Genomic DNA, 13,439 nt, shown 5'->3' on the forward strand with positions numbered 1-13,439 from the left:
CGTATTTGCTTCATGTTTCAAGAATGTGGCCTCTTTATTTTAGCTGTAAGCAAAGTCTTAAAATATTGCTCTTTCAGTAAATCTGGAGTACTGTTAATAAATGGTTTATACCGGAAACATTGTTACTGTGCCTTTATTTTCTTTCACCCCCTATTCTCCCAGCTGTGTTATATGACAGAAAGTTCTGGGCAAGATAATGTAAGGAACTAATCATTGGTTTTAATTTTTAAATGTTTGGATGGTTTCAAACTGCCCTTCTGAGTAATTTTGAAAAAGAATAACTGAATTTGTCTTGATGCTTTGAATTTTAGTTATTGCTAGTTATGTGTGGATAAAAGAAGGAAAAACCTTAAGTTCAGAAACTGGAATCTATAACACAGAAACCTTAGAGAAACTGTTATGCACATGAGGAAAGTTTTAAAGGAAAATTTTTGTTTCAGAAGCAGAAATTAACAGGGTTAAGTGCTTTGGTTTGTAATGTATGGGAATATATATGGTGTCTAAACAGAACCTTCCAAACATCATGGCCAATCTTGGCTCCACGGGTTGCCTGATGTGACCTGGTCTTTCTGTGTCTCCCTGTCTTCCAGCTCGGAGTGACAACAGAACCTGGACCTCAGGTGCTTGTAAAGAAAAAGGTGATGCGGTATATAAAGTCCTTGGCACAGTGCCTGGCTCATAGTTCGTAATCATAAATAACATTAAGAAAAAAATATGCTAGCCAATTCTTCAGGCATCCAACGAAATAACTGGAATAACTCCAAAGTTATTCCATTCTCAACTTAAGACTAATCTAAAAACCCAGTTAAAAAAACCAGACACCTCACTGGAGATGCATTAGCAATGTGATTTGTCAATTTTCCCCCAAATGACATTATTCTCCCCCCACTCAATCTCTTTCCCTATATTGTCATATATTCCTAACTTTAAGGCAAACCAAAGATTTCTAAGTTTTTTTAATGTTGGATAAAAATTTCAAGGACATTTTTGGTAGCCGTGTCATAGTTTTTAGAATCCTAGTTGACCTATTTCATTTTGAGACTAATATAAGATTTCTGCACAATGAAAGTGTTGTAGATTTTACATGGTTTCATCCAGAATGCAAGTGATGTCTTGTTATGGGCTTGAGGGAGTGAGCTCTGAGCACTGAAGGAAGCATATCCACTCTTGACTAGGATATTTTTGTTAGATATCTGATTTATCATGCTATTTGTCTTAGGACAAATAAATTATCTTGATGGCAAGTTTAAAGACCTCTCTCAAGGACTATATCTACAAAAACCTTATGTATATATTTAATTTTGGTGGCTTTTTTGTTGTTGTCTTTGTCTTCTTTAGTTTTTAGATAGCTCAAAATGCAACCTTCTCTGTGTTATGTATTGCTATCCCATTGTGTTGACAACTGTATGGACTCCAAGTATTGAGTTAACTACTAATGTAAAAAGGTAATATTTTTTCTACCATTGCTCCATTAACATTGCTTGTGTTTAGAGAGTTTCTCCTTCATATTTAGCTAAAATTTCTCTGTTGCTGAATTTCTCCTATTTTTAGTGGAGATGTAAAATGTCTGTTGTATTCTCTTTAACTTCTAGTCTATTAGAGTATGATGATCCCTCAGGAATTTTTTTTTTTTTTTAATATTTGCCTTAAGCTTTTTTACTCCCTCCAGAAGTCTCATTTTCAGTTCCTGGAGTAATCTTCATTATTCTTTTCAGGTAGGTTTGGAACTGTAATAAGGATCCATCTAATTGGGATCTGTGTGTTATACTTAGAAAGAGTAAAAAAAAGACTTACTACCTCGCATTTATATTATAGCAGCCCTGTTATGTTAGCAATATCATGGAAACATCAGTTGATTATCACCCAGTAACCCATGGCAACCCTTATGCATTTCCTAATCTGTTGTCATTATTTGTTTTTATTCAGTTGTCTTTGTTGGACAGCTTTCCATTTTTTAAAATGATTTCTTCTTTAATATATTTTTCAAAGAACTCTTGCAAATTACACCTAATAACTGTAGTTCTCTCTTGCTTCTTCTCTTTTAACTTTTGTCCTGTGTCATCTTTGTATCTTTTAGTCTAACCAGACATGCTGTTGACTGTTAATCTTCAGAAAACACCTCTTGATCATATTTCTCCCTTAATTAGGATTCCTTCTTACCTATCAAAGACTACACTCCACATTCCGACATTAATAATTTCTCAAAATCAATGGATAATTGAATATTATCTTTGTTCAGGGCGTGCATCTAAATGATGAAAATTCACAGAGATAAATCAGAGTCCTAGTATCAGGGGACTTATTGTCTATTTTATCTTGATAGAGTACTCTTCAGTATGTATAAGAGATACTATTGTAAATGTTGGCTCAAAAGAGTAGCACAGGCATCAGGTGCTATGGGAATTCCAAGGAAAGGATAATGTGATAAATGATGTTTGGGATGGGATGGTTTCAGGGTGGGACTTGTAATTTGCCTTGGAAAAAAAAGAGGTATCAGTGAGGCAGCCTACATTTGTCTGGCCTCATGTTTCCACTCACAGGAACCGCCATGGGAAGAGGAATGACCTATCTGATTGGTGAACTGGGGAGAGAGAATGAAGATCCTCTTCTCAGCGCCTGCTGGGCCTCTCTGTTCAGAGTCAGGCCCTGCCAGGGTGGCCTGGCGTTGTCTAGCTGTGCCTGTGACTGGCTGGGGAAGTCTGTCCATTCTTGTCATCCATCTATAGCCGTTTTTTTTTCTGAGCAGCTCTATCAGTTACAAAGATGACGTCTTGACTCCCATTTCTCTCTTGCTTGCAAGTGAGCTTGGAGAAGAGGGTGGAGGACAAGGTTGGTGGAGTCAGAGGCATTAAACACCAAGGAGAGGAATACTGTTGGTTAGTTCAGTGGAAGAATGCGAGGTAAATGCAGGAAAAGGAGATTGGAGCCAGACTGTTGGGGGCTGCAGAGTGTGGGTTTTATTTTGTAGGCTGAGGACCCATTCAGGTGTTTTGAGCACTGAGTGTATACAGTTTTATTTTAATACCATGAATCCGATAGTACTATAGAATATAGGATTCCTGTTTTACACAATTTTAAAAAGCTTTACTGGAGAATACAGGATTCCTGTTTTATACAATTTTAAAAAACCTTTACTATTGAATACAGGATTCCTGTTTTACACTTGAAAAAAAAACCCACCCTTTCTTCAAGGCTTCTTCATTTGGAATTCTTGGAAACTTCTGGCTTTGGAAGTTCTGAATGTATGATGTCATGAAATACCCTGAAATCATAGGTAGGATATTTTAGGGATTATCTTCCCAAAAGGGATTAAGAGTCACCACTAAACTCCTTTGTATTGTTTGCTTATAGGACATGTAGGAGAATGTCACCACTAAGTAAGATGCGTACTGTGGGGTTGGTAATGCCTTTTATCAGATTTTAGAAGTTTCTGTGTATACCTAGTTTGCTAAGGCTTCTTTTACAAATAATAAATTGATGTTGAATTTTCCGGGGTATTTTGTGGTTGTAGTTTGTGTTGTAAGGGTGGGGGAGGTGGCCTAAGGGATGGGCTTTGTTCCTTGCTGTCAGCTTTTTGAGGAGTCAGTTGTATCCCCCACAGAGCTCCAGAATAGTAGCTCTCAAGCTTCAGCATGCCTACGGATCAGCTAGAGGACTTAGGTAAGAATCCAGGTTCTCTCACACCACTTCTAGAATCAGACTCAGTGGGCCTCGCTCAGCAGTCTGTAGTTTATCTATCCACAAGCATCCTGGATGCTCTGTTGCAGATTGTGCCTGGACCAGCAGGGATACTGCTCCAGAGTGTTTCACTCCTATGTTATCGTTCTCAAGTATGAGTCTGAATAAGACACCTCTTAGGTCACCTGCTTCTGTGGATGAGGTTGAGAACTGTCAGGCACCATGGACAACCTGAGGTTCCCGATGAGGGACCTAGAAGTCCTCAGAGAATGACTTTCTTTTAACATGCTTATGTAAGCATTTATTTTCAAGAAGTGTATTCATTTTGGCTTATAAGGGAATAGTTTGTGTCTTGTAAAAGCTCATGTTCCTTTCTTCATAATGCATCTGTTAACTGCCAGGGCTGAAGTGCTTGGTGTTGTCTGGTGAGGACTTATGTCCTCTGGGCAAAACCAGAAGCTTCCTGGTTGGGTGTGGGGGTGGAGGGGGAGGTTTGCTAGGGGGTTGTGACCTGACTCTTCTGATTTTCATTGTGATACCAAACTCATGATCATTTGTTTTTCAAAGGGGCACGTGCTTGGAGATATTTTGCTTTGGTAAGGTTTAGGTGGACTATATATTTTCCTGTAGAAATGAGTACAATGATTACATTATTCCTAATATTTCCTGTGCTATTTTAGCTTAAATTACAGCCTGGATTTTATGACTTTCAGAATGTTTGTGTTTGTCCAGAGGCATTTTTTTTTTCTCCCTACATGCAGGTTGGGTAAATACTTCACAAGCAGAAAAGAATGTTGGGTTAATTTATTTAATCGCTCACATACATCCTTGAGGAAGAATAAAATTAAGGCTGATTTTCTTATCTTAATTGTGAACAATCTTTAGCATGTCTTATTTGTGAGATCCAGGCCTGTGTACTACTGTTTCACTACAACACATAGCCATGCAGAGCTGACTTCCAAGTTAAGGGGGATAAACGTACTTCTCATGATTCCCACGTTAACTTCACATGTAACACCTATTTTTTCTTCTCGTCAAAATGCTCAATGACTTGGCTTTAAAAAATTAGACTAGATTTAATTTTGTTTCAGAAGTTACTGGAGCCTTTGAAATAACTAAAGATGCTTTTGTATTTAAGCTTAGCTTAGGTGAATCAGGCTGATACTTGTTGTACGTAATTTCTTTGAGGTATTTCTGCCAAGGTTTAACAGCTTTTTTTGAGGTTGCTGAGTTTGTAAGGATTCAGCAAAAATATTTATGAGCACTTATCATGACTCCATCTTCTCTGTTTTGCTTGGTATTTGTTTTCTTAGGGACTAACCTTCCTCCTTTTCTTTTCTTTCTTTCTTTTTTTTTTTTTCTGTTCTCCAAAATCAGTGTTTATTTTGGGTTTCTTTTCTTTTTTTTTTTTTAGTTAGATTATTTATTTTTTAAAATAAATCTTTATTGTTCAGATTATTACAGTTGTTCATCTTTTTTCCCCCCATAGCTCCCCTCCATCTGGATCCCACCCTACACTCTGCCCTTACCCCTCCGCCCCCACTGTCCTCATCCATAGGTGTATGATTTTTGTCCAGTCTCTTCCCGCACCCCCCACACTCCTTTCTCCCCGAGGATTGTCAGTCCACTCCCTTTCTATGCCCCTGATTCTATTACATTTACCAGTTTATTCTGTTCATCAGATTTTTTATTCCCTTGGTTTTTAGATTCACTTGTTGATAGGTATGTATTTGTTGTTCATAATTTTTATCTTTACCTTTTTCTTCTTCTTCCTCTTAAAGAATACCTTTCAGCATTTCATATAATTCTGGTTTGGCGGTGATGAACTCCTTTAGCTTTTTCTTACTGTGAAGCTCTTTATCTCACCTTCAATTCTGAATGATAGCTTTGCTGGGTAGAGTAATCTTGGTTGTAGGTTCTTGCTATTCATCACTTTGAATATTTCTTGCCATTCCCATCTGGCCTGCATAGTTTCTGTTGAGAAATCAGCTGACAATCGTATGGGTACTCCCTTGTAGGTAACTAACTGTTTTTCTCTTGCTGCTTTCAATATTCTGTCTTTGTCTTTTGCCCTTGGCATTTTTTTTAAAAATATATTTTATTGATTTTTACAGAGAGGAAGGGAGAGGGATAGAGAGTTAGAAACATCAATGAGAGAGAAACATCCATCAGCTGCCTCTTGCACACCTCCTGCTGGGGATGTGCCCGCAACCAAGGTACATGCCCTTGACCGGAATCGAACCCGGGACCCTTCAGTCTGCAGGCCGATGCTCTATCCACTGAGCCAAACCGGTCAGGGCGGCATTTTAATTATGATGTGTCTTGGTGTGGTCCTCTTTGGATTCCTTTTGTTCGGGGTTCTCTGCGCTTCCTGTACCTGTAAGTCTATTTCTTTCACCAGGTGGGGGAAGTTTTCGGTCATTATTTCTTCAAATAGGTTTTCAATATCTTGCTCTCTTTCTTCCTCTGGCACCCCAATAATTCAGATGTTGGTACGCTTGAAGTTGTCCCAGAGGCTCCTTACACTCTTCATATTTTTGGATTCTTTTTGCTTTTTGCTTTTCCGGCTAGGTGTTTTTTTGCTTCTTCATATTTCAAATCTTTGACTTGATTCTTGCAATCCTCTAGTATGCTGTTGGATCTTTGTATATTATTCTTTATTTCAGTCAGTGTATGCTTAATTTCTAGTTGGTCCTTTCTCATATCCTCAAGCGTCTCACTAAATTTATCAGCGGTTTCTAGAAAGTTCTTGAAAAACCTTATAACCATGGTTTTGAACTCTATATCCAGTCATTTGCTTTCCTCCATTTCTGTCATTTGTGATCTGTTTCTTTGTCTCCACATTTTGCCTGCTTCCCTGTGTTGATAGAGTGGCTTTGTGTGCTAGGTGTCCTATAGGGCCCAGTGGCTCAGTCTCCCCAGTTACCTGAGGTGGACACTCTTGGTGCACCCCTTTGTGGGCTGTGTGCACAGTCTTGTTGTAGTTAAGCCTTGATTGTTGTTGGTGTCACTGGGAGGAATTGACCTCCAGGCCAATTGGCTGTGAGGATCAGCTGTGTCTACGATGGGAGAACTTCTGTGCTGGAGACACCCTTATGGGGCAAGACTTGCTTCAGTGGGGCTTTGGTGCTCACTGAGTCTGCCCCCTGAGTGTGTGTCCCTTATGGATCTGAGGAGTTGTAATCTGGTTGGTCCCACTCTGACCACTGGGTACACTGGCTCTTGGATCTCCAAGGAGGTGCTAATTTAGCCTCTGCCTGAGGCCACCCAGCAGGAGCTACAGAGAGATCTGCAGATTCCTCTTCTTTGTTTGGGTTTTGGAGGTGCCCAGATGAGGCCCAGCTGTGAAGCAGTGCAAGCTGCTGTGGGGCCTTGGGCCTTCTTTTGGATGTTCTGGGTCTCTCTGACTCAGCTGCAGTTTGTTAGGTAATTTTAGATTTCAAAGGACCAGGCCTTTCATATGCAAAAGCCTCTGTGCACAGCTTGGGTGGGGTGGGGTCTCAGGGAGGAGCAAACAGCTATGGATAATCCTCAGCCCTGCCCTATAAGAGGCCCCAGGGTTTCAGTGTCCCAAGGTAATCACTGCAAGCACCTCTGAGAGAAAGCTGCCCTTGAGTTCCTCCCGATGCCAGGCAGTCCAGTTTCTCCCCGTATGAATCTAGGTCCCCAGAGTCTTGCCTGGAACTGGAGTTCAGAGCAGTCGGGAGCTTGTGTCTCCCTCCTGGTTGAAAAAGACAGCTGAGTCCTCAGTTGCCAGCCCTTTTCGCGCGCACCTCCATACCTCCACACTTTACTTCTGCAGCTCCTCTGAGTCTCAGTGTGCTTTTCTCTTTCCTTCTAGTTGTAGAGTTTCCACTCAGCCAGCCTTCCTGTGGTTCTGGATGATGTCCGTTTTGTCTTTTAGTTGTAGATTTGAAGTGGTTGTGCGAGGCAGCAGTTCAGGTGTTTACCTATGCCGCTATCTTGGTTTCTCCTGCTTCCTCCTTTTCTTGAATCCATAGAGGAGCACTTGGGAATGCCACTGATTCAAAACCTGGTTGATTTCCTCAGAGGGATCCTGGTTATGCTGGGTTGACTTTCTTTCTTTTTTTGAGGGGGGGCTGACTTTTAAAGTTCTCTGTGGCAATTCAGTCTTCCCGTGTCACCTGACTTAAATCCCCAGTGTGTCCTACGCGTGGAAAGCTCCAGCCTCCTGAGTGAGAGCCCAGAGTCTTTTTTATGTGTTTTAGACATTACCACAGCCCAGGAAGGCGAAAAGGTAGGTAGTGGGTAGGAGACAAGACAGACTAAACTCACACCTTCATCTCTGGGTGGAAGGGCCTACCCACCTGTCATTACTAATTGTCAAATGGTGGGAAAGACAGGATAGACGGTGAACTAATACTATTTGGTTGGTAATTTTCTTTTAAATTCTTATTATGAAGCTCTCCAACACTTTAGTGACTTGGTGCCTTTGTGAAGGAGCTGAGAGGGAAACTGATCCTTTTGTCTTATGTTTGTTACAAAGGAATGTTTATTGTTGAGTTTCTAAGCCCCTAACTTTCTACATCAAACTCCAAAAAAATAAATAAATAAAGCTACTATAACTATTTATAATAAGTCCAAATGTATTTGGATTCAGAGCCTGGCCCAGGGCAGGCACAGTTCCTAGAAGGAGATAGAATCTTCCCTCTGGGTCCAAAGACAACATGTCTCCAGGATGCAGACTACCAAGGGAAGGGTCCTGGAGTCCGCCAGGGGCTTCCTTTTATATCCTTCCCTCTGACTTCACGGGCCTGGCAATGGGAAGCAGCTGGTGACTCTGTCTCTACTCTGGAGCCCCCTGCCACCCCCCTTGGGCTGGCTTCCCAGCTCTGAGCCTGGAGGAGCAGCAGAACCCCCACTTGCCCAGCCCAGGGGAGTATGCTTTCAGGAAATGGGTTGAATGAACAGACAGCAGCTGGTGGGAAGATGGTAATGGACCTCCAGGGGTTTTTAAAAGGGCCATGCATTCAGCTCTTGTCTCTGTGCTCACACAGTTGGAACAGGCTGGCAGCAGGGCTGGATAGTGAGTAGGGAGGAACGAGTCCTGAGTCTGTCTGTGTCCTGCTGTCTTCTCCTTGGCCTGGAAGCCCCATTTCCTGCTCTGCCCTTGGGTTTTCATGCTGTTTCTAACCTTTAAAAGTCAAAGATTTGGCCTTTCTGTTACCCTATTTGTCTCCTGGCTGTTTCTGGCCTCTTTCTACTCTTGAGATGCTCTCTGTCCCAATTGCATTTGGCTTTGGAAGATCTATCCAGTTAGCCTATCAGGGGAGTAGGGGCTGGTTGTAGGGGGCTTTACATTAAATAGGCCAACCCCTTCTTCTCAAACACCCGTGTTTTTTCTGCTTGTTTATATGCAGGCATATGTCAAATATATTTTCAAAGGGAAAAATGCTGCACATGACAGGATATGAATTTCTTTATAGCCTAAAGGAATTGATGTTTTGTTTGTTTTTCAGCAATAACAATTTAATTATAGTGGAAGAGCAAAGTGTATTTGGATGAACTGCAATAACAAGAAACAATACAGGTGGAATAGAAACTACTCATTAAATGGTTATTTCATTAAAAACACTCATTTAAAAAATAAAAAAACCCCACACATTTATATTTGAAAGCAGCAGAAGCATACTTTGGAAAAATATGCATGTGAACTCCTGGTGTTTTTATTAGATAGATGTAGACGTGAACATAGATATAAAAGTATATATATATATATATATATATATATATATATATATATATATATAATTTACATACAAATGTGTGTGTCACACACACATACATTTGTATGTAAATTTCTCTGTGTGTCTGTATTAGTTTCCTGTGGCTGCTATAACAAAAGTACCACAAACTTGGTGGCTTAAAACAACAGAATTGATTCCCTTAGAGTTCTGGAGGCCAGCAGTCCGAGATGAGTGTTGGGGGCTAAAGTCAGGGTGCCAGCAGGGCAGTGGTTCCTCCGTAGGCTCTAAGGGAGAATCCTTTCTTTCCCATTTCCAGCCTCTAGAGCTGCATTCCCTGGCACTGGGTCCCTTTCTCATCTAATAGCATGGCATCTTTTCCCTCAGTCTGCTTTCCTCTGACTTTCTTTTTTTCTGTCTCAAATCTTGGTCCCCAGGTAATTCAGGATAATCTCATATCAAGAAATGAAATCACATCTTCAAAGTCTTTGCCATATAAAACAACATTCACAGGTTCTAGGGATTAGGATGTGGACATCTGGGAGGCCCTTATTTGGCCTACAGCAAGTGTGGGTGCACGAGTGTGTGTTTAAATTCTCTATCTCTGTCCCTTGAGCTGGTCTAGGAATAGGTACCTCCTTGCCCCACCCCCACCTCCCCACTCCCACCCAAACAAATAGCAATGAACATACACGACCACCCAGTGTCTAGTTCTTGTATCTAAATCCCAAATGATATTCTCCACTAAAAGGGACCAAGTTTTTATTATATTTTATTTATTTATTTTTTTTAAAAAAAGGCGGATTCCAGAGAGAAGAAGCCTGGAACATCCTACTGTACCAGAAAGTAAAGGAGTGTTCAGAGAATAATGAGAACTATCAAAAAGACACTGAAGCTTCCACAGGCCAAAACTAGGCATTTCAGACATTGAAATAAATAATAGAGTAGTGGATTACAACCCATTGGATAAAATAGTAAATTCAGACCATATTGATAAAATAAACTTATAACTTGAAAGTCCAATGAGGAGCAGGATATTTCCAGTTTCTAAGTGTCTTTCCATAGCATCTAATTAATGACAAAGAGGAAAAGTTTAAGTTGGCAGTGGAGAAGCCTGGCAAATCAAAGTGACCATGATCGGTAATGGGACAAATTAAAGTCTGGGGCCTCTAATAGGAGGCAAAGAGAACACCATCATTTTTGTGATAGCCCTGTAAAAAATGCATAATCTGAATTTAATCATGAGGGAATGTAAAGACAAACCGAAGTTGAAGAATATTCTAAGTGATTGGCCTGTAATTTTCCAAACACACTGCAGTCATGCAAGTTAAGGAATGTAATGTGAGGTCTAAAGAGCCAGTTGGAAGTTCTAAGCTTCACTGTAGGAGGATCCGGTTAGGCATTTGTTAGCGGCCCCTGATTTAACATTTGGGTCTTCTTGGGCTGGTTGCATTCTGCAGAGGAAGCTCTTCAGATCTCCCGCCTGCAGGGTCAAGTGTACAGTGCATTCCATAGGCTGCATGAGAGAAGTCGAAACATCTCAGCCAGCAAACGAATCCCCCATCCACTGTGGCACCCTTGTATCAGCTGTGCCTGGTGTCCCCAGGCCAGGTGCTCTTTGGGAAATCTCCCAGTGAATAAAGCTTTATTCTTGTGCCTGGGTGGGGAGGTGCCATTGCCTAATGAAGTAGAGGAAGGGATTAGGATCTAACTGATAACCATTCCTTTTCCCCAGTCCTACTTGTGTCAGTCACTCCTCTCCCCACCTCCCCTTAGAGTATTCTGTGGTGTGACTTGGATGGGTTCTGTATTCCCTTTTACCAGGATTTAAATTACCTGTCATCTTAAACAACTTCCCATTCATTTCATATTCCTTTAGTTTTCTCTACCGTGTCACTTGACTAGACCGCATTAATAAAGTACCACAGACTGGGTAGCTTAGACAGCCAGAGCAAAAGTAACTTTCACAGATCGAGCCTAGAAGTCCACGATCAAGCTGTCAGCAGGGTTTGTGTTTTCTGCAGCCTCTCTCCTTGGCTTGCAGATGGCCGCCTTCTCCCTCTTTCTTCATCTGCTCTTCCTTCTGCGTGTCTGTGTCCTAATCCCTTTTTATAAGGACACCAGTCATATTGGATTAGGGCTCATCCAAATGACCCTATAGACCTGTCTCCAGATTGAATCACATTGAAGGCACTGGGTTTAGGGCTTCGATACAGGCATTTTTGGAGACACGTTTCAGCCCTGTCACACCTAACCGTTGCCTTTCGTAGCTTTAGCACTGATTTGCTAGTCCCTGCCTGCACTGGAGTTGGCATGTGTGGTGCCCTGTTCCCATGGGCCTGACTTCTGCTGAGTAATAGGAGCAGATGGGGTTGGACAGGGCGTGGAGTGTGAATGTCGAAATCAAGTGTTAGTTTTGAGTGAGTGAGTTATTATTGTTTCAATATTTTTATTGATTTCAGAGAGGAAGGGAGAGGGAGAGAGAGATAGAAACATCAATCATGAGAGAGAATCATGGATTGGCTGCTTAGATGGATGTTTCTGTCCTTCTCCAGCATCACATCTTTTCAGATTCTGAGGGTATTAGCTCCTTAGAGGGCCTTCCCTAACTACCCTACCTAAAGTAGGGCACCAAGTTCCTCTTTTTACCAGCCTGAAGTTCCCTAAACACAAAAATTTTAATATTTCTTCTCTATTGGGGAAAGAGTAATTAAAGACCTGTCATTATCAAGCATGTAACTCCAAAAGGAGTGTGCACCTTTCTCCCCCCCCCCAAAGATGAATTTTACACATTATGAACATTAAGTGATTATAGAACTATTTTAAGAAATTGCCAGTCTCAACATTGTACAAGCTAGCTCTTTGATATCGGTGTACAAGAACAAAGAGAGGCCTGCCCACTGAGCCTGCAGTGGGGTGAGGGGGTCATCACAGCCCAGTCATGGGCCTTCTCACTACTGTCACATCATTTCTGCTACAAAGGATATAACAGATGTCCTAAGTTTCCCTCTCTGAAGTAGTTGCCTGGTTGCTGATAAAGCTCTTCGTATCCCCCTCTCCTAAAGTGAATGGTCACTTGCTGCACAGATATGGGAAAGATGTCTCATTGAATTAGAGAGAGGGTAGAAACCAGTGTGGGTCACGTCTGGACCGGAAAGAAGCAGAGTAATGAATCCCTGATTGGACTAGGCCAACTTTCTTTATGTTTTGAAATTTCTACTTTATTACTTATTTTTAATGAATCCTAGGCCAGAGAAGAGAGGCCTTCTGCTTTGTGTCATTTGTCTAAAGCAACGAGGAAGAAGGTTGTAGGGATTCAGAATCAAGGCATGAACTACTTTCACAGTCACCTGTGTAATTTTTTTTGTCAAATAAGGAACTTTTAAGAATGCCAGAGGACACTGGGACAGATGCTCAAATTTAGGACAGTTGGAGTAAATGGGATGCTGGGCACTTCTATGCCTTGTTTGGCTGAATGGGGTTCCGGATTAAATAAAAATATGGTCTCTTTTGGGGAAAGACTCCTTTTTGTTGGCATACTTTAGCAGATCCCACACATAGCAGAAATGTTCCTGCTCTGGGTGGTGGGTAATGATAATCGTTTGGAAAATGATGTGTCTAAAAATAAAACACAGGTGTCTAATCGAAAAAAAAGTAGTGTAAACCTAATTTTAAAAAATTTTACCATAATTCTGCCTTCCAATTAAGCCAAACTTTTCATACTTTTTTATTTCTTCATCCACGTTCATGTCTTTATCGTTACTTACATAGTTGTAATCTTGCAGTCATCCTCTTGCGTTCTGATTTTTGGCAGGGTATGTTTTCATGTTTCGTGTTTAGTGGCGGTGTAGCACTGTAGCAAGTCATTGCTTAACCAACTTTTTTCCGGTCCGTTTGCTTTAGGATGTATTTTAATTACGCCTTTGTTTTCTGATTTTGCAGGCAGAGACGTTTGTTTGGGTTAACAATGCATCAGCACATTCCCAGAGTGTTGCCAAGGCCAAATATGAATTTTTATTTGGCAAATCTGAAGAGAAAACTCCAGATACTAGTAAG

At 41.1% G+C, this 13,439-nt stretch overlaps 1 protein-coding gene across 9 annotated transcripts in view; it reads left to right on the top strand.

The window, feature by feature from the left end:
- Positions 1-13,439, top strand: part of PSD3 (pleckstrin and Sec7 domain containing 3) — a 517,431-nt gene that overhangs the window by 189,895 nt on the left and 314,097 nt on the right. For all 9 annotated transcript variants that reach the window (XM_079778607.1, XM_079778608.1, XM_079778598.1 and 6 more), the window contains one exon: positions 13,326-13,434. In XM_079778607.1, coding sequence (XP_079634733.1) covers positions 13,326-13,434 — 109 coding nt within the window. The remainder of the gene's footprint in view (positions 1-13,325; positions 13,435-13,439) is intronic.

Source organism: Cnephaeus nilssonii (assembly GCF_951640355.1).
Source record: "Cnephaeus nilssonii genome assembly, chromosome: 8".
Classification (NCBI taxonomy): Eukaryota; Metazoa; Chordata; class Mammalia; order Chiroptera; family Vespertilionidae; genus Cnephaeus; species Cnephaeus nilssonii.